The sequence below is a fragment of the Gobio gobio genome, assembly GCF_949357685.1.
Source record: "Gobio gobio genome assembly, chromosome: 6".
In the NCBI taxonomy this organism is placed as follows: domain Eukaryota; kingdom Metazoa; phylum Chordata; class Actinopteri; order Cypriniformes; family Gobionidae; genus Gobio; species Gobio gobio.
In genome coordinates, this window is record NC_137102.1 from 2,964,273 (window position 1) to 2,991,910 (window position 27,638).

The window sequence follows — 27,638 nt, forward strand, 5'->3', positions numbered from 1 at the left end:
GTCTTTAAAAGCCGTCCAGTTTATCGCCATTACTTAACAATCCAGCATTTTTCAACATGAGCTCTTAATCATGCATTATGACTATGGAAGCTTGTTTACACCACAGAATAGAAAGAAAAGGTAATTGTGACTTATCTCGCTATTCTGACTTTCTCGCAATTGCGAGTTTACATATTTGTGACAAACGCAAAAATTGTCGCAATTCTTTTTTCCTCAGAATTGGACTTTATAACTTGCAATTGCAGTTTAGATCTCGCAATTCTGAGAAAAGAACTCAGATTTGCAGGATATAAACTCGCAACTGCGCAAAAAAGTCAATTGTGAAGAAAAGTCAAGTCAAGTCAAGTCAAGTCAACTTTATTTATATAGCGCTTTTAACAATGTAGATTGTTTCAAAGCAGCTTTACAGTGTTAAACAGGAAAATAACGTAGCATAATTTTATTCAGCTGTATAGCCATTCTGGAAAAATTTCAAGTATCATACAGTGACAGTGTGGGCTTTAGATCAATAATTTGATCAGTAATTTAGTTTAAATGGTTAATTTAGTTTATTATTTAGATGTATTTCGATGTTTCGTTGAAAAATTTAGTGTATTGCCATGTCCCATTAATTCATGTTTGTCCCTCTAATACACATTAATGTCATTTGTGTGTGTGTGTATCCACTGTCAGAATAGTCAGAATAGCAAGTTTATATCACGCAATTCTGACTTTATAACACACAAATGTGACTATATCAAAATGATGTGATTAGTTAGCAGCTTACGAGTTAGCATTCACTGCACACATTTGAGCCGTTACAGCATTAGCTATTAAACATCATTATTCAAATACTACATCAAACTCAGCAATCCTGAACATGTGCTTCTGCAACTAGCGCTAATTGTTTGGGCCAGCGATAAACTCTTAATACTCGGCTAAAGAAATAACATTTTTTTAAAGAATTTTCCCAGACAACAACAAGATTTTCCAGGACATTTTACATTTGCTCTAATTTTCCATGTGTTTTCCAGGACTAGAAAATTTGTCATCAATTTTCCAGGTTTTCCAGGACGAGTGGGAACCCTGTATATATGCATTTCTAATTAATGTTTTTTTTCTCACTGATTGTTGTTTGTATGCTTTATCTGCTCTCTTGCTTGCCTAAGATAAAGTTCTCCTAAGAGAGATAATAAAAAGGAAATACTCCTAATACTCAGCCATCAGGCCTCTGCATAATCCAGAGCTGTCCGGCCTGGTTTCAGACTGGCTTTATACCTGATTTTGGAGTTGCATGTCATCTCATTGACAGGATAATGGATGTCCACGGCGTCCTGGATCACAGTGCCGTACTCAAACACTTTAATTTTCTTAGTGACACCGGCAATGGCAAAGTAATCACAGTCTCGGTCAAACTCGATGCTGCAAAAGAGGAGACAGAACAAGTGTTAGCACAGCGAGTTCTCCTGACGCCGCTCATTATCGGCTACACACACACACACACACACACACACACACACACACACACACACACACACACGCACACACACACACACGCACACACACACGCACGCACGCACGATCACACTCAAGCACGCCTGAAAAATGTTAGCAGAGCATGAAAAAAAAACCTGAAAAATATATATTGCACAAAATAAAAATAATGTAAATATTATTATTATAAGTGTGAATCAAAAAATTGAAAGAAATGTAAAGAATAACAGCATGATTTCATCTCTTAAATGTCCTAGTGTGCGTTTTAATCATAATTTAGAATTTTTATCTCAGAATTTTTTTAATCATAATTTCAGCTGTTCGTCTCACAATGACTTTTTCTAATAATGAGGACTTTTAAAATCCTATTTTCAACATTTTAACTTATAATTATGACTTAGCATGTCATATTTCTGACTTTTTATCTAATGAGGACTTTTAAAATCATATTTTCAACATTGTATCTAATAATTATGAATTAGCATTACATATTTCTGACTTTTTATCTAATAATGAGGACTTTTAAAATCATATTTCAACATTTTATCTAATAATTATGACTTAGCATTACATATTTCTGACTTTTTATCTAATAATGAGGACTTTTAAAATCATATTTTCACATTTTATCTAAATTATGACTTAGCATTTCATATTTCTGACTTTTTATCTAATAATGAGTACTTTTAAAATCATATTTTCACATTTTATCTTATAGTTATGACTTAACATGTCATATTTCTGACTTTTATCTAATAATGAGGACTTTTAAAATCATATTTTCAACATTTTATCTAATAATTATGACTTAACATTTCATATTACTGTCTTTATATCTAATAATGAGGACTTTTAAAATCATATTTTCAACATTTTATCTAATAATTATGAATTTAAAATCATATTTTCAACATTTTATCTAATAATTATGACTATGATAATTGAAATGAGCAGATCAGTGATATAGTTGAATATTTAGTGTTTTATATTAAATGTTTTCATATTACATTTTATATTTAGGAAAAAAGTCATTTTTTTCATCTCTCCACTGATGTATGGTTTGTTAGGATAGGACAATATTAGAAAATCTTGAATCTGAGGGTGTAAAAACATCTAAATATTGAGAAAATCTCCTTTAAAGTTGTCCAAATGAAGTCTTTAGCAATGCATATTACTACTAATAATACATTTATGATATGAACATTGACCAAATATCTTCATGGAACATGATCTTAATATCTTAATGATTTTTGGCATAAAAGAAAAATGGATAATTTTGACCCATACATCGCCACAGATATACCCGTGAGACGCAGCACTGCTGTTGAGGTCAAGGGTCACATTTAAGAACGAAGTAAAAATATTAAAGTAACAAAAACAGCACACAGTGTGTATTTGCAGTTATATTTACAATTACACATTATATTTGTCATTCAGAGGTTAACTAAATATCAATTAAACACATTTTAAATAATTGCTGCAAGTTATCCTCCATATATCCCACATGAGCTGGGGTTAAAGCGCCCTCTATCAGTTAACACTAAAGGATTAAACCTTGTTTGCTAATATTTAATGATACATATTAAATGGTCATTTCAAAGCACTCTGGTCCAACACACTCAAATGTTTAGTTGTATTTATGTTGAGCCATGGATTGTTCAAGAAAAGCTGTGTTAGGTTATTACAACCACTCAGTATTTCTGTTCCCCACTAATATTAATATTTAGTTGATTGATAATATTTTTCTTTGACTTATGACTGGTTTTATGCTCCAGGGTCATATGTACACTTATTTAAAAGTTTGAAAATATTCAGTAAAAAAATAATAATATTGTAAAATATTACAATTTAAAATAACGATTACATTTTAAAATGTAATTTATTCCTTTTACCATTTCTATTTATTTATTTTGTCTTCATCACATGATCCTTCAGAAATTATTCTAATTTGGTAACAATTAAAATTATTATCAATGATGAAAACATTTGTGCCGCTCAATATTTTTGTGGAAACCGTGATCATTTATGGTTACTGGAAAATAGATAGTCTTCAAAATGCTCAGTGAGGATCTGTGATACAATACCACCCTCTGCTGGTTACTTCAAAACATGACATTAAAGGGATAGTTCAACCAAAAATGAAAATCATGTCCTCATTTACTCACCATCAAGTGGTCCCAAAACCTGTAGGGTGTGTAAATGAGGACATCATTTCATTTTTGGGTGAACTATCCCTTTAACAAAGATTAAAGTCCAACAACATGTGTTAAAGGATGAGTTTTGAACATTTCCTGATGATTTCCTCTCCCCATCTCATCCCAGATGTTCATGTCTTTCTCTCTTCAGTCGTCTTTAGAGGAAAACACTCCAGGATTTTTCTGCTCATAATGGACTTCAATGGGAACCAACGGCTGAAGGTCCAAATCACTGCAGTTTCAGAGGAAGAGCTTCAGAGGCTCTGACCAATCACAGACGAGGAATAGAGTCTGATCTAGACAAACCATCAACACATTTACAACACACACACACATTTATACACTTTAACCTCAGACGCTCGACTTCAGTGTAGTGCTTCTTCACGGTGTATGATGTCATCACATCAGAAAGGTCACATGACGCAGGTGGAAGTGCCGACCCAGAGTTAAAACGACTAAATCAAACGCCCTTTACACAAATAAAGGGGAAACAACGATGTCGGACCATTTTAAAGTTGGAGGAGAACATGAGATGGAGTTTTTCGGCACTTCCACCTGCGTCATGTGACCTTTCAGATGTGATGACATCATACGAACAACACTGAAGTCGAGCATCTGAGGTTAAAGTGTATAAATGTGTGTGTGTGTTGTAAATGTGTTGATGGTTTGTCTAGATCAGACTCTATTCCTCGTCTGTGATTGGTCAGAGCCTCTGAAGCTCTTCCTCTGAAACTGCAGTGATTTGGACCTTCAGCCGTTGGTTCCCATTGAAGTCCATTATGAGCAGAAAAATCCTGGAGTGTTTTCCTCAAAAAACGACTGAAGAGAGAAAGACATGAACATCTTGGATGAGATGGGGGAGAGGAAATCATCAGGAAATGTTCAAAACTCATCCTTTAACACAACATGTTGTTGGACTTTAATCTTTTTTAAAGGGTTAGTTCACCCAAAAATGTAAATTGTGTCATTAATGACTGAGCCTCATGTGGTTGGACACCCGTCAGACCTCCGTTCATCTTCAGACACAAATGAAGATATTTTAGTGTAAATCTGATGCTCTGAAAGGCCTCCATTGGCTCAACTTTACACTCTCAAGACCCTTAAAAGACACTAAAGACGTCGATACAAAGTCCATCTCACTACAGCGGCTCTACAATAACTTTATGAATCGGCGACAATAGTTTTTGTGCGCAAAAAAACCCTAAATAACGACTTATATAGTGATGACGATTTCAAAACACGGCCTCATGAAGCTTCGAAGCGTTATGAATCAGTGAGTCGATTCAGCGGTTCAGAGCGTTATGAATCAGTGAGTCGATTCAGCGGTTCAGAGCGTTATGAATCAGTGAGTCGATTCAGCGGTTCAGAGCGTTATGAATCAGTGAGTCGATTCAGCGGTTCAGAGCGTTATGAATCAGTGAGTCGATTCAGCGGTTCAGAGCGTTATGAATCAGTGAGTCGAATGATGATTCGGATCGCGTGTCAAACCGCCAAACTGCTGAAATTTGCCGATTCAAACTGCTGAATCGACTCACTGACTCATAACGCTTCGAAGCTTCATGAGGCCGTGTTTTGAAATCGTCATCACTATGCAAGTCGTTATTTAGGGTTTTTTTGCGCACAAAAACTATTGTCGCCGATTCATAGTTATTGTAGAGCCGCTGTAGTGAGATGGACTTTGTATCGACGTCTTTAGTGTCTTTTAAGGGTCTTGAGAGTGTAAAGTTGAGCCAATGGAGGCCTTTCAGAGCATCAGATTTACACTAAAATATCTTCATTTGTGTCTGAAGATGAACGGAGGTCTGACGGGTGTCCAACCACATGAGGCTCAGTCATTAATGACACAATTTACATTTTTGGGTGAACTAACCCTTTAAAGCGATAGGTCAGCCAAAAATGAACGTGAACTCGTCCTTCACTCACCTGGACACAATGCTGGAGCCGTTATAGAGGTCACTGGCGTAAGAGAGGGTGGCCAGAGGCCGCACAGAGTTGTATCGGGTAAACTTTGATAGACACTCCATGAAATCATCCAGCTGGTTAACAGTCCTGCTGTCATCTATTAACAAGGAAAGCCATTGTGTAAAATATAACAATATTACAGTTTTTATATTAACAGATATATAGATTTATAAACTAGGGATGCACGATATTGGATTTTTGCCGATATCCGATATGCCGATATTTTTCAACTAATTTTGGCCGATGCCGATATCGATACCGATATACATTTATTTTGTTTGGAAACCACCATTTTGAGCAAAACTATTTTTTTTTTCATTCTGGTTTCAGATCTCTGAGGTCTCCTTACTAAAAGTATACTTGTTAAAGATAAATAAATGTTAATAAAGTTATTTTTATAATAAGAGTATATTTTCTCTAAAAATAACAATAATAAAGTCAGTGATTTTTCACCCCAGACAGATGCAGTTGTAACCTAAATATTGTATTTTTGGATGTAATGTTTGTGCACATGAAGTGGGGGTGGCGTGGCATCAGTTGATGCCGTCTTTAGCTTCAGATAAATAAATAAAAATACAATTATTTTAGAGCTCCTTGGATTCTTTTTTTTATCATCATTTCATACAATTTTATTACAGATTAATAAACTGTATATAAAAGTATTTAATTTACAAGTTTTTTTATTATTACTGCAACAACAGCGCTCCCACTAAATAGGCTATATCAAATTCTCCCGGTCGGGCACTAGGACCTGGAGGAGCTTCTGCTGCTGTGGAGGCTGCTGCGCGCGCTAGAGAGTGGGGAGACGCAGTTGTGCTTATTTTGGGCTAGTTTTGTTGTGAAAACCTGGCAATCCTGTTGATTCACAAATTCAATATAATGATGTCAATATAAATCACATACATTTGCTTGTTTTCACTTCGAGAATGGCCACACGGCTGACATGATCTTATCACTATAGCAGTCCTTGCACACGTGAGGTATTGCAGGCTCATTATCATATCGGCATAATTTTTTTCATATCCGATTCCGATGTCGTGCCGATAATATCGCGCACCCCTATTATAAATAGTATAGAGCCCTGCATGGGCATCAAATCTAGGCGCTAGCTTATCAAAAACCTCGGCTCGAGTCAGTTTTTATCCTCCCTATTACACTGCAGCCATTAAAATAGTTCAGTTTTGTTTTTAATGTCAAATAAGTTATATGTAGGGCTGAAACGATTCATCGAGTTACTCGATTACAAAATGTCCTCGTTAAACTCCTATGCAGGGATTCTCACGGACCGCTGTTCAGGAAGCACACCATAGCGCAGGATACACTTCCAATTTAGTTGGGGAAGGCGAAGGGGTATAAAATAAAATTGTGATTGGGCCTTAGTCTAATTCGTTTTAATGAAGATGATTGTGTTATTGAGCATCTAAGACTTACTTTCTGTTTCACTTGCGGCTGTTTGCGTGTTGGCTTTCTTTACTCATTTGTGGCGATGCGTGTTGCAGTAGCGCCTTCATATCTGCCTATAACATGTTTATTTTTTAACAATTTGCAATTAACAATGTACATATGCAGTTTAAACAAGTTTCGTCTGAAATGCGTCCCAGACCACCTTCTGAATTGGTTTGTTTGAAATCAGTTTAAATCAGTCTTGAAAGCCATTTTTTGGAAAACTTCTTGTCGATTTGGGGAAAATATCTAATTGCGATTATTCTGGTTAAAATTGTGATTGCGATTTAAAATGCGATTATTATTATTTATTAATTTTTACAAATGAAAAGTTTGTATATAACATTTTGTGTTTATATATTAATGTGACTTAAATTAATTATTATTATTATTGCTAAATACAAATAAGAAATATTACTATTAAAATAACATTCATTATCAAAAAATTTAAATAGAGCATTTAAGAATAAATATAACATTATAATAATAATTTTACAGAAAACGAAAAATTATGGGTTACCTGTTAGTATGCAGACAGCCTATGACTAAAAATCATTAGAAAGGTCTAAGGATTTATTGTAAAAAACAATTATTATTATACAAATCTGTGCTTTTTATCTGTGATATCAATTTCTTAAAGTCTATGTCTTTAATATGAGCCGCTTATGCATCCACTGTGGGGATTAAAGCTCCTGTACATTGAAGAAAAACATATAGATTGTCATATACATTTATTTAGAGAGAAGTTTTATTTTTCTTATTTTCTACCCAAATGTTTCATTCACACTGGAGGCCAGAGGGCGCCCTCGAGCAGAAACGCCACATTTGCGCCAGAGAAGTAATCATTTGTTTTCAGGAAGGAAATCCCTAATGTGAAGCTATCGCTGTAGCTGAATAAAGAGAAGATAGAATCGCTTTGCCTGATTAAACATGAAGATAATACTTCTGCCACAAGATATGGTGTATTGAGTTCAAGCCTTCTCGGGTATTTTCATAATAATAAAGTATGCAGTGCTGATTGACCTTCTGTGAGAAGACACATCAGCTCGACTGACGATATGAAGAGAGTTAAAACATATTAAACGTTGTATTTGGTTGGACAACCGATAAATTGGTTTATGAACGCTTCTCATTACTAGTTTGTGAAGATGTTTGACACACATTGCTCAAACTCGCAGTGCTTTCAGACGGAGCAGCGATTACTGATCACAGAGCCGATCTTCACTCACACACTGCAGGGGGCCTATAACTATACATAAATAGAAAGGTCTAAGGTTTTATTAAAAACTATGATTAAATATAAAAATATTTAAAATAGCTGTGACTGTACTTTCTTCTCTCTAGACAGGAGAAAAACGTATGGATCTGCATGTTAACTCACTTCACTCAAACAAGTAGCTCTCTCTCACACACATGCAAAACTGTTTTGCACGCGTACTACTCTGGTAAATGTATTAATTCAATTATTAAAGATGTACTTAAGTCCTACTTAAAGGGATAGTTCACCCAAAAATTAAAATTATTTCATCCTTTACTTGCCCTCAAGTTGTTCCAAACCTGTATGAGTTTCTTTCTTCTTGTGAACACAAAAGAAGATATTTAGAAGAATGTTTGTAACAAATCAGATAGAGCAACCATAGTATTTCTTTCCCTACTATACTGCCGTCCAAAGGCTAAGCGCAGTAACTACACATTTGGTCAAAATTGAGTTAAGACTTGAAATGGGCTTTGTGACATCTGTTCTGTCTTGTGACAAAGTTTGCAGGTTCAATTTTGTCCAGTTTTAGAGAAACGAGCGTGTCAAAATTGCAGTAACTACAAAATCCAAGCCAATACCAAGGCAAACCGCAGTAAGTGATGTTACTGCGTTCTAGCTTTGTTTCCCCGTTCTTGACACTGCAGATACTGCGGTTTCAGCATTGTCACGAATGGGGATTGTAACTTATGCAGTTTGCCCCGATCGTAACACACAGAAACAATCCCGCAGCCATATGATGTTTGAACTCGCGTTAAAACGCAAATATTCAAAGACTGGTAAGGAAGATAGCAAAATAATAACTCATAGTAAGGCAACTGACAGCTTTATATTCAGTTAACATTGACTAGCCAGCCGCTAGCAAATTTTGACTAACCTGTGCTGCTCTATTAAAGGCAATATCCTCTGACAACGTAAAGATAATCCGATTTAATCACGTTGGTGTTTGTTGATTCAGACATCTCTCCGTTTCAGGCAGCTAATCCAATTTTATTGACAGGGGTTACTCCTTAAAAAGTTAGCTGGGTCTGGTAAAGTTATCTTGTTAGACAAAGTTACTCTAAAAGTTAGCGGCGCCAGTCAGCAGGTGACAAACGGACGAGCGCAGCGCAGCCGGCCCACAGCAAGCACACTAGGGGAAAAAGTACACTTGCATAATGTACTGAAAGTACTCTATTTTCACGCACTAATTTCGTAGGCTACTTAATATACAAAAAAAAAGTGCCAATCAGTTTTTTGGATTTCACAGATAGGCTAGCTAAGAATACATAATAATTATATTTTAATTATTAATTATAGCTTTAAGGGTGTAGATAGCATAAAGAGGAAATGTACATGTTTGAGAATAGCTTAGAAGTTAGGCTAAAGGGAGAAGAAATACGTAAGTTAACTTACTCTCTAACCTCTAATTCTAGGAAATGATGTATGGCCATATTAAAGGGATAGTTCAACCGAAAATGAAAATTCTGTATTATATAAAGTTTATTATTACTATAAACATGTATTAAGATGCATGAAAAAAAGTTGGATGAACACATTTAGTTTGTAGATACTGCACTTTGCCTTTGCAATAGTGTTTTAGTTGTTTAAGGTCATCCAAAGGCAGAGTGCAGTATCTGCATTTTGGGGTCAAATATCACATCGGTGGTCATGGTTTTTATCTATAAAAATTTCTTCCTAAGAAGGCAATCCATGAATGCATTACCACTAATCTACCCACAACATGTTTGACTGGCTGTTGTAAAAACTTTAAAGCCATTTTTCTCAGTTTCAGTGTTTGCGTAGTTACTGCACTTAGCCTTTGTAGGGCAGTATAGTAGTCAATAGTTGCTCTCTCTGCTTGGAAAATTCGCTCTTAAATATACCTATTTATTTTAAAGTATAATATTTCTGTTATAAGTACTCTTTTTAAAAGTGTGCTGAAATGTACTTTTTTTTCACAAGGATATTTTATATTAAATTCGGACTACATAATTTATTTTTCCTTGACACTTCTATTTAGTAGAAAAATAGTCACTCACGCACATAAGCCAAATCCCGATTGCGGTTCGATTTCGATTAATCGTGCAGCCCTAGTTTCTTTTAATTAATGAATGTCTAAAATATAAAAAGAAGGAGAACCCTAAAACAGGTGTGATGTGAAAATTGGCCCTAGGGGCGTAAATAAGTCGGGCCGTCAGGCTCAGGCTGTAATCCAGGACTCTAATATATTTTGCTTTGAATCAACCAACCTGTTATTCGGGACATCCTATTGGAGAAGTAACACTGCTCTAGATCCTCAAAGTGTGCCGTCAGCCTCTTCCTCCGTGACGCCAGAGTGCTGTTGTACCAGGTCTGTCGTTTACCCTAAAACCAATAATATCAGCTTTACTCCAAGCCATATGAACCAGATATAACAGCAACAACTCCTGAAATAAAGTTACCTGCGAGCTTCCACCAAAAGGAGGCTGGATGTATTCTGTGGGGTCTATTATGCTACTGCTGCAGACAGAAACCGAAAAATACTGCATTAATTTCAAATTTAATTAGGTTGGCATCTCACGTGTGTAGAAAGGCCATTGATTTCTTTGTGTGAAATACTTTTTAATGAGGAATATGGATCAATATGAAAAGCAGTGTGGTCTTACCTGGGTGCAGGTGAGGGAGCTTCAAACTGGGGGACAGTACTGTCTAAATTAGGGTCCATGTCACTCACAGGCGAGTATAAACCGCTCATTTCCTTGAAATAAAAAAAATCACACGCATCAGATGTACACTAAGTTATACTGTAATGTAACATCATTAATGTTTCATAGAGACATCAGTGATACTGGCCTTCATTCATAAAAACATGCCATTACAACACATATTTAAAATATGCTGCCTTTTAACTGTTTCTAAATTAATTTGAAGAGTAACTGAAATTACAATACCAAAATATTAAAAACTCCAAACTAATCATGATTAATTACAGAAACAAATTTGATTCATTCAGTTTTTTTAATCAATTCACAGCACTAATATGTTGTGACGAAGTGCTTGGAGTGCCGTGTTTGTCCTGAAAAGTACCGAGTACATGTGATGTTTGTTACCTCGATACATTTAAGGTCATTCCTATTTTATGTTCTATTATATTAACATTAAAAGCACACTCTTTTTACGACTAAAATAACAGTTATGGGGTAAAAAAAAAACTGAATTCCCAAAAATGAAAACAGAATTAGCAAAAATTAAAATGGAAAAAACGGAATTTGGGAAAAAATAAAATGGATTTTATAGGCCCCTCCATATCAAACCCTACGGATTGAGAATGGGATGGCATTAAAGTTCATGTGCATATAAGACCAGTCCCAATACCTTTGGCAATATAGTGTATATATGCAGTCAAGGCTTCATCGGGACAGCATTCTTGCAATTACTCAGATGAATGATCTCTGGTTTTCAACCACAAAATCTCACAGAATCAGACACTGCTGCTTTTTAAACAACACAACATTTCCTGTTATGAATTATAACACCAGCAGGTCCGTTGGGTCTGACTGCTTTCTGACCTCAACCAAACCACCCCAGGGTTCGTTTTCAATCGGGCCAAGATTACCTCGTCCAGGTGCTCTCAGATCGATTGTTTTGGTGCGCATCTGAGAGCGATTGCCGGGTTTATATATGCCTAAACCAGGGCTCGATATTAACGCTTGTGGATTTTTTGAAGGGGCAAGTGAAAAATAATTTTACTTGCCCGACGGACAAGTATCCTGGTTAAAACTTCAAAACAAAAACTAACTAGGGAATCACCAAAATGCAATAATGATTCTGCATTTAGTTAGTGTAAGTGGAGATCGACAGTGATAATAATATAAACTGACATTAACAAGGTTGCCTTGTTGAGGCTCGCGCCGCCTCTCGAAGAGAAAATCGGAAAATAATGAGCGCCGCTCATACAAACATACACGGTTAAAAATTGTGTAGTTTTATTATTTATAACATATGAAACAGTTAAGCAACAAAACACTAACAAGAGTGTTGTTTTCCTGAAAACCATCACGACTGAACATGAGGCTGATTTCATACGCCAGCTCCATAACCAATTCATTAACATTAAGTCACTTATATTTTAGATGCAATTTGGACTGTTTTTGTTCTATTTCAGCAGCGAAAATAGTTCCAAACAAAGATCACAGCAGAACCGTAACGCATCTCACAGCAACAGTGTGTGTTAGTGAATGATTCAGTGTTTCAATTAATCGGATGAATCAAAGATTCAATGACCTATTGAATGAATCGTCCGTTCGAACGAATCGACTTAATGACTCACTCATTAAGACGGTCACATGCTGCCACCTACTGGTGGTTTAGTTTCATCTTTACAATATTTCTTATTTGTATAGTCAAAAATATTTAAAATAATCTCATAACATTATTTAATGCAGTTGTAATTTTTCAGTGTAAATAATTTAATTTGATTGGTAACAGCCTATAGTGTCTTATTCTAATTTAATTTATAGATCAAATTTAAGAATATAAAATGAAAGCTGAAGCATAGCCTATATTTAATAAGATTATGGAAAAATGGCATTTATAAAAAGGTAAAAATATCTTAAATATGTCAAAGCTGATTGAACACTGGAGAGAATATTGCTTCAGAATAGATTATATTTACAACACAAAAAAAAATAAAAAATCCAGACAAGCAAATGTTTTACTTGGACAAGTGAATGACAGATTTACTGCACGTGAACAGGCTTAATGTCGAGCCCTGCCTAAACTAACCAAACTATGGGAGAAAACGCACCAGTCTCCAAAACAAATGCTCCAAACGAGCCAGGTGTGAAAACACCCTTAAAAAATACAAATTCAACTCCCCATCTCTGACAATTCTGGTCAACCATCCTAAACTGACCTCGACTCGTTTGATATCCTCTTCCAAAAAGTTCAGCTCTTTCTGTAGCTGCTCCAGTTGCTGTTGAAGACAGAGAGAGTTCATGAGTTAATGCCATCACAGCGGTCAACTGTGCATTCAACATTTAAAAAACACGGAGGATAAACCTCTCTTTTATTTCTTCTGGCTTCTTTCAGGAACTCCATTAAGATCTGGCGCTGAGCAGCTTGTGATTCCTGTGGACAGAGATCAGTGAGAGATCAGCAAAAAATGTAATAATGCTTGTTCATGCTGATTAAGATTTAATAAAAGGTTATTATAAATTGATCACATGATTAACATTTGACAGATTTACTAACAGCAGGTTTTGACCGATGTATTCACTTAAGTCACAGGTGGGACGCCTGGCGCTCTTTTTTTCTTATCATAATTTAAGTAATTATCGTAAGTTAGGTATCATTCGAAAGCTTACAAACTCAAAATTCATCCCGTGAAAACCGTTTTGAAATTGGACGTTGTGTTACCATGGAAACGGTACTGTAAATTATTCTAGCGGGCTCCTCCCCAAGTGGGCGGCGTCATGTTTCATATTACAACAATTATTTTAACTACTTTATAATCAAAATCTTTTCCAATCTTGACAAAACACATTGTCGGAAAGGTCTGAGTCACAAGGGTCCAGATTTGGGGACTGTTTTGTGATGGAAGTGATATTTGGACAGGAAAATGCATCGAAAAAAACAATCAATGGAATTTGAATGACACCCGGTGGCTGTTTTTGGTACAGCGCCTCAACAAAATCTCATGGGGTCTTCAATTGTTGTGATAACTTCAAATTAGGAAACAACTTGGTTAGACACATGGCTTTGATTTTATGGTAATTTTTGAGTATTTTTTTTTGTAAAATATATATTTGATATGAAATAAATATTTAGTACAGTATTTTTTATTTACAATAATTTTAAACTTCCATAACTTTTTCATACTTTCATATTTTGAATTCACTTCAGCAATAATCTGCAGTGTGTCTGCTTTAAAACAAGACCAAATTTAGGTCTATATTCCAAAGCATTGTTGAATTACAGCCCTTTAAGTTTGGATAGTGCATTTTCGTGTGTATTCTCAAAAAGGGGGGTGATAGTTAAGGGGTTAAAAAACACATTTTATCACTATTGTAATATTTTCAGCATCACACCGTGTCCTAACTAGACGCGTGCGCAACTACAACATGCGACAAAATCAATCAAAAACCACAGCCAATCAGAGCAGCGTGTGGGCGGGCTCCAGAGATTAAGGAATAACGGATAAGTACATAAACATTAGGGCTGGGTATTGACACAAATTTCACAATTCGATTTCGATTCACAAGCTTTCGATTGGATTCACAAGCGATTACTTTAGATATACATCATGTACAACACATGGCCAATTTTCTCAAGGAAAACAAATCTCTGAACTAATGTTGTAAACTACGGGAGTCAGCTGATACTACATTAGCCGACTAATATTGAAGGTAAAAAAATGAACTGACTTGTATACAAACACTTAAATTACACTCAATTATGAAGTTATAATATTAACTTTACAATTACATAATCATATTTATACTCCAATTAATTTTTTGAAATATAAACATTTGGCTGTCATAAAAACTTGCCAGATTTATACATAGGCTGCATACATGCATTAAATATTGAAGAACATTAAAAATGACAATGAATATGTAATGTGGTGCATATAATTATCAAAATGCTCCTCTCTAGAGTTATTTTTTCTAGCTGACTAGTGAGTTTATGGACACTGGATATGGTTTTTCTGAGCTAAATGTGACGTTACATGACGTTGTTTACAAGCCATTTTACTGACGTCTTTCTGTGGTTGAAACACTTGAGCGATTCTATGTGACATGATACAGATTTCGGTAAGTTGTCCTGTATCTTTTAACACACTTTCAGAAGCTCATTTGTGTTTATTTCGCGCTGTTACTGGTATTAAGGCGGAAGAGAAGATCTGTTCATCTGCCGGTTCTCTTGAGCTGAGATCTCATGCAACAGCGCCAAAACGGTATTTATGCTTTTGAATTTCGTAAAAAAATAAACGTAATTTGAAATCTGAGACTTTGTTTTATATCAATAGTAATAAAGCACAAAGATTATAGCGATTTATTGGACGGGAGGCGCTACAATGTTTATTTCAATCATTAACTGAAAACAGGATAACTAATCGATTCTTGGGATTTAAGAAGAATTACCCAGCCCTAATAAACATTACTAAAAATACTGAGTTACTAAAACAATCTTTGTCATAGAATACACTTCTTGTTTCCAATTGTTTAATTTCAAGATCTGAGGTGAATTATCCATTGTTGATTTTAGTAGGACTATGCCTCGTTTACACTGTTAAAGAGTTGATTCTCATGATAAACATGGACGAGATGGAGTAGTTCTGTGCCAAATACACTCCTTCAGGATTAAAACACGTTTCAGAACGGTTTTTTTTTGTAGCGGACTCCCTCCGATTGATGGTCAAACTTTACTGATGGTTTATTAAGTTTATTACATCGTTTTTCACAGCTTAAGAAGAGCGCATTAACGTCTCATTCACAGCCTATCTTAATTAATTAGCCTAAATTTATATTTAATACAAAATAAACTCTGACACACCAGTAAAACAGTCAGATAAAACACTGACCCTAGCAATGGATTAACACACATCAATGATAAATAAGTCAATAAAAGTATCCAGTGACACTGACTGTAAAGTTACACTGCAAAAAATGCTTTTCTTACTTAGTATTTTTGTCTTGTTTTCAGTCCAAATATCTAAAAAATCTTACATTAAGAAGCATTTACTAGACAAGCAAAAGTTGTCGTCTTATTTGGGGGGAAAATAACTCAAAATTAAGGGAGTTTTTGCTTAAAATAAGCAAATAATCTGCCAATGGGGTAAGAAAAATAATCTTAATTCAAACAGAAAACAAGATTATTTTTCTTACCCCATTAGCAGATTATTTTGCTTATTTTAAGCAAAAACTCCCTTAATTTTGAGTTCCCCTCCCCCAAATTAGACAAAAACTTTTACTTGTCTAGTAAATGCTTCTTAATGTAAGATTTTTTTTATATTTGGACTGAAAACGAGACAAAAATACTAAGTAAGAAAAGCATTTTTTGCAGTGAACATGGTGGCAGTACAAAATTGGCTAACTAAGAAGATTTTAAAACCGCTTTGCCTCCTAGTATTTACTATTCATCTCATTGGAAAACCATCAATCATTAACAAGATAACGTCCCGATTTTAATTTTTACTTCTGCAATTTACACCGATACAAACTGCAAAGGGGTCAGACATTAACTCTTCCATTAAGAGGCTCCTTGCAATTGATTTCCAAGAGCATTTTATTTATTTATAAGTGCAATTTTTAATTTTTACCTTTGTTGTCATTTGACAAATACTTAAATTTAACCAATTACTTAAATCAATCAGAATACTAGACTGTTACCAATAACATTATCATTAACAAAAGCCATCTTTACACAGAAGCTGCAACTGAAATCGCTTATTTAGACTGTTTAATGTTACTCAAATTATAAAATGAACTCTTTACAATGTCAGTTATTGATATGCTCTTGATATTGTAGGCTAATAATGATTCGTCGATTAATAGATACATAAAATGAGTGTTTGGGGAAACTGCACGTCATATTCTGACTACACAAATAAAACTACAAACATTTACCAATTATTGTAATGCTTCTTATGCATTAGAAAATTAAGACTTTGTGTGATCTTACCAGCTTGATGACTACATTATATTAACCCGAAAAAACTATACAGAGAGCGAAATAAATCTCTGCGCACTGAACAAATCTGCAATTTGTTGTTTAGACAAATGTGGAGACACATTGATGTCTTAAGACACGAAACCATCAGTTTCTTCGAGAAACCCAACAGTATTTGTTATTTTTTTACCTCTTATCAGACGAATGTCATCTAGTATTCCCAGTGCCATAACTTCCGGCGAATAAGGTCAAAATACTGTCGTGAGCAAAGATATATAAACGTAGATGCCTCATTCGACCGATCCGCCAGGCACTAATGAGGAATCTATGTATATATCTATGATTGCGCCGGTATTTTGACCTTATTCGCCGGAAGTTATGGCGTGCTGATGCATAGCCATAGAAAAAAATAAAATACATTTTTAAATATGGATATTTTTCTTACACAAACGCATCGATTCGCTTCAGAAGGCCTTTATTAACACCCCAGAGCCGCGTGGAGCAGTTATATGACGGACAGATGCATTTTTTATGGACTTCAAAAACAGAGCAACTATTACTGCCATTATAATGCTTGGATAAGCCAGAACATTTTTGATATAACTCAGATTTTATGCGTCTGAAAGAAGAATGTCATACACACCTCGGATGACTTGAGGGTGAGTAAATCATGGGCTAATGTTCATTTTTGGGTGAACTATCCCTTTAAGTAGCTTTTATAAACGTGCCTTGGAAAAAACTGCATCTTGAGACAAAACAACGGCACTGACATATATAAGTTATATCAGTGCGTTCAGTTAAAACAGCTCAAGCTTGCATTTTAGTCTGAGACTAGCTTAGCTTAAGGTATAGTTCACCAAAACTGAATTAATTTCTTTCTTTCACTGAACACAAAAGATGACATTTTGAAAAACAAGGGGAACCGAACACCCATTGACTTCCATAGTATGGGGTGGAAAATACTATCAACCCATCAACTGTTTGGTTACCGACATTCTTCAAAAAATCATCTTTTGAGTTCAGCAGAGGAAAGAAATCCAAGGTTTGGAGCAAATCGAGTGCGAGTAAATTATGACAATATTAATTTTTTGTGGAAACTATCCCATTACGCCTTGTCTGTGAAACCAGGGGTGTGTGTAATATCTCATTTTGTACTCCAATTAATATCATACAGGTTTGGAATATAATGGTTAGTTGTACATGACGATAGACTTTTTCTGCAATATGTTGTTTATGATGACAGGAGAATTCACGAGTTTGTTAAATGGACTGCATTGATATAGCGCTTTTAACATTAGTATTTTCTCTACGCGAGAACGTGTGTGTGGTGTGAGAGGCCCATGGCTTGTCGGACATAGCAACAGTAACTAAAGGGGACGGGGCTTTGCGAACGGTCAATTCACCAGCATACGAACGTTCGTCTATAATCAGGTTTTTCTGTTTGGTCAGTGACCGCGTGCACACAGTGGTGAAGTGGCAGTTTTGAATTGAACACAGAATCGATTCTGAATCGTTAGATAACGAATCGCGATGCAACGACCTTTTCTCCAACCCCTAGAACTAGGGATGCACCGGTTGACCGGCAAAAAAACGGAACCGGACGGTTTTTGCGGGTTTTCTTTGTATTTTTCCGGAAGTGCGCCCGCGTGCACATACGCCTATATTGCAATCATTCGCGAACATGTCACTTGTGTTACAAACGGAAACTGGAGAACTGAGGGAAGAGACGAGATGCTGAAGGGAATGAAGAGCCGCTTTTCTGCGCGAGCTGAAGTTGCGCGAGCTGAAGTTGCGCGAGCTGAAGTTGCGCGAGCTTAACTCTCCGCCTGCTCAAGCGTAGATAGTGAACGTTTGTTCAGCTCAGCTTCTCACGTGTTGGATCGGATGAGAACTAAACAGACTAACTTGTGACAAAGCCGAAATACTTCTTTTTGTAGCCTAAAGAAGAACATGCTGCACTTTAGAAATTAAATACTATCAGTTCTGTAGCCTATAGGATGATCATCTTTATTTGGTAAAACTTTAGAATAATGGTCATTAGTTATCAACATTAGTTAACATTAACTAATAATGAACTGCACTTATAAAGCATTTATTAATATTTGTTAATGTTAGTTTCAACATTTACTAATGCATTATTAAAATCTTGTTAACATTAGTTAACGCACTGTGAACTAACATCAACAAACCATGAACAGCTGGATTTATATGAACTAACGTTAACAAAGATGAACAAATACAGTAACAAATGTACTGCTCATGGTTAGTTCATGTTAGTTAATACATTAACTAAAGTTAACTAATGACCATTATTCTAAAGTGTTACCTTTTATTTTACCTTAAAATTACATTGACTTAATTTGATTTAAAAAGCACCTGCTGTAGCATCTTAGTTTTTTTCGTTGCACTAAACATTATATGATTTAACATTTTGGAACAATTATATACTTTGGTTTTATTGAATTTCACTGGTAAAGACTTTTTTTCTTTACACTGAATTTAAAAACAAATGCTGATTTAAGTAACATCTTTGTTTGCGGAATATGCAGTTGTTGCCTTTAATTTCACCTTTCAGCCTTTTCATTTCCAATTCAATTTCCTGTTAATTTCAGATTGCGGACTTGTTTTCATTAGCCAAAAGCTAATTTAACCTGTTAAATACCAAATAAACATCTTGTTCATGTATACTTTCATTCTCTTACTGTGTAAAAAACAAAAAGGAAATCGGTATCGGACAGTTTTCTTGAAAAAAATCGGTATCGGAATCGGCCATGTAAAATCATGATCGGTGCATCACTACCTAGAACCCATAAGTGTTGCAAAAGTCATATTATCTGGAAAAAGTGTACCAACCGCCTCCAGTTGTTTCTTTTTTTGCAGCAGGTACTCTAATATGTAGTTGACGTTGGCTAAATCCATATTCTCTTGATCTGCGCCAAGGACGTCTTGGAAAACCTGCCATTTGGTTCCATTCTATAAACGACATGAAACAAATTTAATGTGCTATAAACTAGTCAATCAAATGTGTTGAAATGGTGAGCCGCTTACAGGATGATCCCGTTTCAGACGCTTCTCTTCAGATCTCTGCTTTTGCTTCAGGATCAGTTCATTCACTGTAAAACAATTAGAGAAATTAAGACTGTCTGAGGATGTCAAATTAGACAAGCATGCACAAAACAACAGCATACACATACCTAAGAAGTTGGGGTAAAGTTGATCCACATTGTCAATGATATAATTACATTTGGGGCATCTGTTGCTGTCCTCTAAACTCTGTCGTATACATTTATAACTGAATGGAAATAAAGACATGATTGTTTGATTTGAAAACTATGAATGCAACACCAAAAGGCAAGAGTAAACTCTCGGTTTAGAGAACAAGATCTTCTCACCAGAAACTGTGGCCACACTTTGTCATGTGAGCTTCCTCTATCATCTCAAAACATATCGGGCTGTTAAGAAAAACAACAAATGAAAAAATCATGACATGCAAGACTTGCTTCCCTTTTCCAACCAAACGCTGAGACTATACAGAGCAGTTTAAAAGTCTGACAACACGATTTAAACATTATTTTTTTACATCGCAAATTATATTATCAGCATAATTTTGACTGAAAGGGTAAAGGATTTTCTCTCTAAACACACATACACGCGTTTCAAAATCAAAATTACTTTGAGTTTGTCGGATATACTTTCTGGGATTGTTGACAAAATGACAACTTTCGTCTCTAACATCATGACCCGGTTTCACAGATTAAAGCAGGATTAGGCCTTAGTTTAATTAGGACACTTAAAGGGATAGTTCACCCAAAAACTAAATGTTTATGTTGATCTGCTCACCCCCTGGGGCCCGTTCTTCGTACGTCGCTAACTCAGTTAGCTGGATTTGATTGTTGACGATTTGACATGATCAAAATCATTAAGAAAAGTAATGCGTTACAATATTGCGTTACTCCCTTAAAAAGTAACTAATTGAGTTACTTAGTTACTTTTTAAGAAAAGTAATGCGTTACAATATTGCGTTACTCCCTTAAAAAGTAACTAATTGAGTTACTTAGTTCCTTTTTAAGAAAAGTAATGCGTTACAATATTGCGTTACTCCCTTAAAATTAACTAATTGAGTTACTTAGTTACTTTTTAAGAAAAGTAATGCGTTACAATATTGCGTTACTCCCTTAAAAAGTAACTAATTGAGTTACTTAGTTACTTTTTAAGAAAAGTAATGCGTTACAATATTGCGTTACTCCCTTAAAAAGTAACTAATTGAGTTACTTAGTTACTTTTTAAGAAAAGTAATGCGTTACAATATTGCGTTACTCCCTTAAAAAGTAACTAATTGAGTTACTTAGTTACTTTTTAAGAAAAGTAATGCGTTACAATATTGCGTTACTCCCTTAAAAAGTAACTAATTGAGTTACTTAGTTACTTTTTAAGAAAAGTAATGCGTTACAATATTGCGTTACTCCCTTAAAATTAACTAATTGAGTTACTTAGTTACTTTTTAAGAAAAGTAATGCGTTACAATATTGCGTTACTCCCTTAAAAAGTAACTAATTGAGTTACTTAGTTACTTTTTAAGAAAAGTAATGCGTTGCAATATTGCGTTACTCCCTTAAAAAGTAACTAATTGAGTTACTTAGTTACTTTTTAAGGAAAGTAATGTTACGTTACTTTTGCGTTACTTTTTCTCACCTGGGGCCCGTTCTTCGTACGTCGCTAACTCAGTTAGCTGGATTTGATTGTTGACGATTTGACATGATCTTGGATTGTTTGGTTCTTCGAAGCTCATCCTGGACTTGTTGTCATAGCAACAGCTCCGTAAGCTTAAACCTGCTCGAGCGGCTTATTTCATGTAAACAGGATTAGATCACATCTTGAGGTGATACTTAAAATCTGTCCCAGCCACTGCTACTTTATTACAAGAGTTCATTACTGAACCAGGGGCAATAATAATAATTTTAAATAATAATAATAATAATAATATAAAAATGTTATATTGTATGAGAATGTGTATATAATATTATAATGTTGTATATAATAATATAGACACAGCCACTTGATTGAGCGATTTTATTTGTGATGGAATAATTACTTTATAATTTTATTGGAGGTTTACACACATGTTGTACAGTTAATATGAGCCGTGCATTAATTTAAGTGATCACAGATATTATGGGATGGCTTGATGCAGCGCAAGAGATGCCGATAATTTGATCTTGACCCTTAAGAAACTTTAATACTGTCACGTTACAAATCTGCTCCAAATTGAATTAAAAATTAAATTACAACATTGAAATAAAAATGTAAAGGGTGTACAAATACTGTATAAAATCTGAATATAAATAATCATGTTAAAAAAACATTTATCTATAATAACTTATGTTGGTTTGGTGGTTTGGCTGTTTCCTTATAAAGGTCCAGAAATTCGTGGGGTTTTTATTGTATAATTTCTCAAGTTTTTTGCCAGGTGGCTTTTTTAATTATATGATGACATTACGTTGCTGTCTTGACGCCAGCCAATCGCTGCATTGCTGATCGTGGTTTCGAGTATCGCTGCATCTGCCCTCTTCAGGGAACACAAGAACGCGCAGTGATCTTAGATCATTTAATCCAGATATTTTAATCCAATTCGCAAATTCGTTTGAAGAACCAAATTAGCCAGAGATCAGTTATCACGATTAACAGATCTGGGATCTGTCAAATCATCTCAGATGTAATAAGCAACGTACGAAGAACGGGCCCCAGGGCATCAGAGATGTAGGTGTGTTTGTTTCTTCAGTAGAACACAAATGAAGATTTTTAACAGTGTGATAGTCGTATAATGATGTCAATGGGGATATTTTAGAGTATGAGAGCAATGAGAGTAAAAAAACAGATATACGAATTAGGGCTGTGCAATTAATCGAATTTCGATTTCGATTTTCGATTTTGCCTCCCAACGATCACCAAAATAGTACAATCGAGAAAAAACGATTATTTTGCCTTGCGTTCTGAATGAAACGCGCACGCGCTCATCCGCCCCTCCCGAAGCCACAAACTTTCTCAGATCGTGAGTCTCGTGTGCATATCATCCGCTGGAATTTAAAAACTCGGCGCGAGTAAAGATGGCAGAAGGAGGGCAGTTACAGCAGCGTTTGCTGAGCAAAAAAGGCAAAACCAACTCCGTTGTCTGGGAACAGTTTGGCTTTGAGGAATCAGACGACGAGCAGAAACATGCTACGTGCAAGATTTTCTACATGGTAGTGGCTGCAACGCAAGGGAACACCACGAATCTGTTTAACCACTTGAAAATTAAACACAGAGTGACCTATGACAATCTAATAAAGAAACAAAAACTGACGAGAGCAGGGGTGCCGTGTAAACGTCCTTTTTTCCCCTCATATTTTTCAAATAATTCTCTCTTTGTAAACTTTGTTCAATGCATGCGAGTGCTGCCGTATGTTTGAATATGACCAGTCGTTTTCCCCGTCATCACCCGGGTTTAGTGCCAGAAGACGCGAATGAGAAGCCGCGCGCGCTGTGAGGAAATGTATCTCTGTGCGCTCATCCGAGAGCGCGCACACGTCTCACAGCGCGCAAATACTGAGTTCTCTTTCAAGTCTTGCTCTTGAACGGACAAACTCACACAAAACGTATGTCAACATGTCCATCTTGATGAGTATCCTAGCAGACATAGTCTGTATATGCCTTAAGTAAACTTTATACAGTCGATAAAGACGACGCATATCCGATCCGGATTGAATAGCTTTTGTAAGTTTAATAGGATTCATCTTTAATTTATGCACTCAAATATGCAATGTTATTTTACATTTGAGACATTTCTGTACCTGAAAACTAATGTTAGACGTACCTGAAAAGCATATCTAGCCGAACCATATTGTTGATCTTATTTATTTGTGATTATCATTTTTACGTGAATACTTTTATACTTTGATTTGAATATATGTTATATTATTTATTTTAATAGTTCAAAAAGTACAACAAATGTTACAATTTCAATTGAATTGTTGAAAGGTGTATTTTTAATAAATACAACACATTCCCAAAGTCATGTGAAATAATCGTGTTACATAATCGTGATTTCAATATTGACCAAAATAATCGTGATTATGATTTTTTCCATAATCGAGCAGCCCTAATACGAATCCTTATTAAACCCTGAGCTCGTGGAGACACATTGATGTCTGAAGACACGAAACCATCAGTTTCTTCGAGAAACCCAACAGTATTTGTTATTTTTTTTACCTCTTATCAGACGAATGTCATCTAGTATTCCCAGTGCCATAACTTCCGGCGAATAAGGTCAAAATACTAGCGTAAGCAAAGATATATAAACGTAGATGCCTCATTCGACCGATCCGCACAGGCACTAATGAGGAATCTATGTATATATCTATGATCGCGCCGGTATTTTGACCTTATTCGCCGGAAGTGATGGCGCGGCTGATGCAGAGCCATAGAAATTTTTTTTATAGATTTTTAAATATGGATATTTTTCTTAGACAAACGCATCGATTCGCTTCAGAAGGCCTTTATTAACACCCCAGAGCCGCGTGGAGCAGTTATATGACGGACAGATGCATTTTTTAAGGACTTCAAAAACAGAGCAACTATTACTGCCATTATAATGCTTGGATTAGCCAGAACATTTTTAATATAACTCAGATTTTATGCGTCTGAAAGAAGAATGTCATACACACCTCGGATGACTTGAGGGTGAGTAAATCATGGGCTAATGTTCATTTTTGGGTGAACTATCCCTTTAAGTAGCTTTTATAAACGTGCCTTAGAAAAAACTGCATCTTGAGACAAAACAACGGCACTGACATAATAAAGATATATGCATTTTAGTCTGAGACTAGCTTAGCTTAAGGTATAGTTCACCAAAACTGAAATAATTTCTTTCTTTCACTGAACACAAAAGATGACATTTTGAAAAACAAGGGGAACCGAACACCCATTGACTTCTATAGTATGGGGTGGAAAATACTATCAACCCATCAACTGTTTGGTTACCGACATTCTTCAAAAAATCATCTTTTGAGTTCAGCAGAGGAAAGAAATCCAAGGTTTGGAGCAAATCGAGTGTGAGTAAATTATGACAACATAAATTTTTTGTGGAAACTATCCCATTACGCCTTGTCTGTGAAACCAGGGGTGTGTGTAATATCTCATTTTGTACTCCAATTAATATCATACAGGTTTGAAATATAATAATTAGAAGTACACAACGACAGCCTTTTCCTTTATGGGAGAACTGTCCCTTTAACACCATGTTGACAATTAAAAATTAGCTTCATCCATGAGGAGAAATCACAGGATTTGCCAGATACACCTGGGATTTAAAGGTAAAGTTCACCCACAAATTAAAATTCAGTCATGAATTATTCTCCCTCATTTCGTTTTTAGACCTTCGTTCATCTTCGGAACACTAATAAATATATTTCTGATGAAACCCGAGAGCTTTCTGACCCCTCTGGACACTTTCAAGGTCCAGAAAGGAAGTAAAAACATCTGTGTGACTCCAGTGGTTCAACCTTAATGTTATGAAGCAATGAGAATACTTTAAGTGCACACAAATAAAAAAAAATCATAAAATCAAAAATATCATAATGAGTGTTCCGAAGGTCTTACGGGTTTGAAACGACATGAATTAATGACTGAATTTGTGGGTGAACTTACACTTAAAGCCCGCGTGTGGGAAACAAACAAACGGAAATACACTTTCAAGGTCCAGAAAGGAAGTAAAAACATTATTAATATAGTCTGTGAGACTCAAGTGGTTAAACCTTAATGTTATGAAGCGACAAGAATACTTTAAGTGCGCACAAACAAACAAAAACAACGACTTTATTCAACAATTTCTTCACGTCTACGCATTTCCCGTTGTAAATACAGTGCAGCGCTTGCGCCTGTGAGCACGACGCATGCGTGAGATGATGACGCAGGACCTGCACTATATTTACAACAGAAAATGTTGTATATAGTCGTTATTGTGCACACAAAAAGTACTCTCATCACTTCATAACATTAAGGTTGAACCACTGGAACTATTTTAACGATGTACCTTTGTAAAAGCGTTAATTGTATTGCTGTTTGAAGTGCGTGGAAGGGTCAGAGAGCATCACAAATATCATAATTAGTGTTCCGAAGGTCTTACGGGTTTGAAACGACATGAATTAATGACTGAATTTGTGGGTGAACTTACACTTAAAGCCCGCGTGTGGGAAACAAACAAACGGAAATACACTTTCAAGGTCCAGAAAGGAAGTAAAAACATTATTAATATAGTCTGTGAGACTCAAGTGGTTAAACCTTAATGTTATGAAGCGACAAGAATACTTTAAGTGCGCACAAACAAACAAAAACAACGACTTTATTCAACAATTTCTTCACGTCTACGCATTTCCCGTTGTAAATACAGTGCAGCGCTTGCGCCTGTGAGCACGACGCATGCGTGAGATGATGACGCTGTATTTACAAAGGGAAATGTTGAATTAAGTCGTTATTGTGCACAGAAAAAGTACTCTCATCACTTCATAACATTAAGGTTGAACCACTGGAACTATTTTAACGATGTACCTTTGTAAAAGCGTTAATTGTATTGCTGTTTGAAGTGTGTGGAAGGGTCAGAGAGCATCACAAATATCGTAATTAGTGTTACGGGTTTGAAACGACATGAATTAATGACTGAATTTGTGGGTGAACTTACACTTAAAGCCCGCGTATGGGAAACAAACAAACTGAAACTTTATTAGACCTTTCTATGGACTTACCATACAAAATCATTACTCTTGTCCTCATACGGATTGATTAGACCGTTGTACAAGGGTCTTTTCCTGCTCGACGAGCCCAGTCGACCGCTCTGTCCCTCGGCTACCGAGCCCAGAGTCCGCGAGGACACCCCGTTACCGGAGCCGGAGCCGTTGCCGTTCTGAGCTCCGCCGCTCCCGCTGTTCGCTCCACCGGCGCCGCTCCCCGAGCTCGTCCCGGGGACGGACCCCGCGGCACCGCCAGACTGCTGTTGCCGACTGCTTGACATGATTGAAGGCCAGAGCTGAAGCTAAAACTGCGGGGCTTCACCGCATCCGGGCGGCTGTGGGAGATACGCTAACAGGCTAACGCAAACAGCCAAAAACTCGCACTGCTAGCACTGAAAGGCGCTTATTTGAGCACAGCTGCGACGGTTCCTCTGCATGCAGGAGGTTAGCATCGGGTCAGCTCGATGCTAATATAGATATGCAGCTCCGCGGAGATTTGTTGACAACTCTGAGAGAGCTTTAGAAATTTCAATCCACTGTCTGCAGGATGTTCACTCGAGAACTTCCCCGAAGGAAACGTTCGTGTGTGTCGGAGTTCAGCGGCGCCTACTGGCCTGGAGGAAAACCGCAGGGATCAATCAAAACTGTCCAAACCTCAAACAAAATACTTCAGGACAACTACCTAACCGATCATTCAAGATCATCCAAGTATACCATCGTTCTTATGCAGCAACGTATGTTGTTAAAAACACACCGACTATTTTGTTTAAAGGGATAGTTCACCCAAAAATGAAAATCAGACCATCATAGGTGTATATGAGCGTCGTACAAGCGTTCACAAGAGACTGGCGTTCCAGTGTTTGCACTTTTATGATGGATAGATGCACTTTTATGATGGATATATGCACTTTTATG

At 36.0% G+C, this 27,638-nt stretch overlaps 1 protein-coding gene across 2 annotated transcripts in view; it reads right to left on the reverse strand.

The window, feature by feature from the left end:
- The window catches only part of cop1 (COP1 E3 ubiquitin ligase), a 48,851-nt gene extending 21,550 nt beyond the window's left edge, over positions 1–27,301 (reverse strand). For both annotated transcript variants that reach the window (XM_079818408.1, XM_079818409.1), the window contains exons 1-12: positions 26,739–27,301; positions 20,355–20,414; positions 20,157–20,254; positions 20,011–20,075; positions 19,816–19,935; positions 13,351–13,419; positions 13,205–13,264; positions 10,956–11,047; positions 10,752–10,809; positions 10,560–10,674; positions 5,592–5,727; positions 1,258–1,401 (exon numbers count right to left, since the gene is read on the reverse strand). In XM_079818408.1, the coding sequence (XP_079674534.1) occupies positions 1,258–1,401; positions 5,592–5,727; positions 10,560–10,674; positions 10,752–10,809; positions 10,956–11,047; positions 13,205–13,264; positions 13,351–13,419; positions 19,816–19,935; positions 20,011–20,075; positions 20,157–20,254; positions 20,355–20,414; positions 26,739–27,004 (1,283 nt within the window). In that variant the 5' untranslated portion in view covers positions 27,005–27,301. The remainder of the gene's footprint in view (positions 1–1,257; positions 1,402–5,591; positions 5,728–10,559; positions 10,675–10,751; positions 10,810–10,955; positions 11,048–13,204; positions 13,265–13,350; positions 13,420–19,815; positions 19,936–20,010; positions 20,076–20,156; positions 20,255–20,354; positions 20,415–26,738) is intronic.
- Positions 27,302–27,638: the final 337 nt, after the last annotated feature.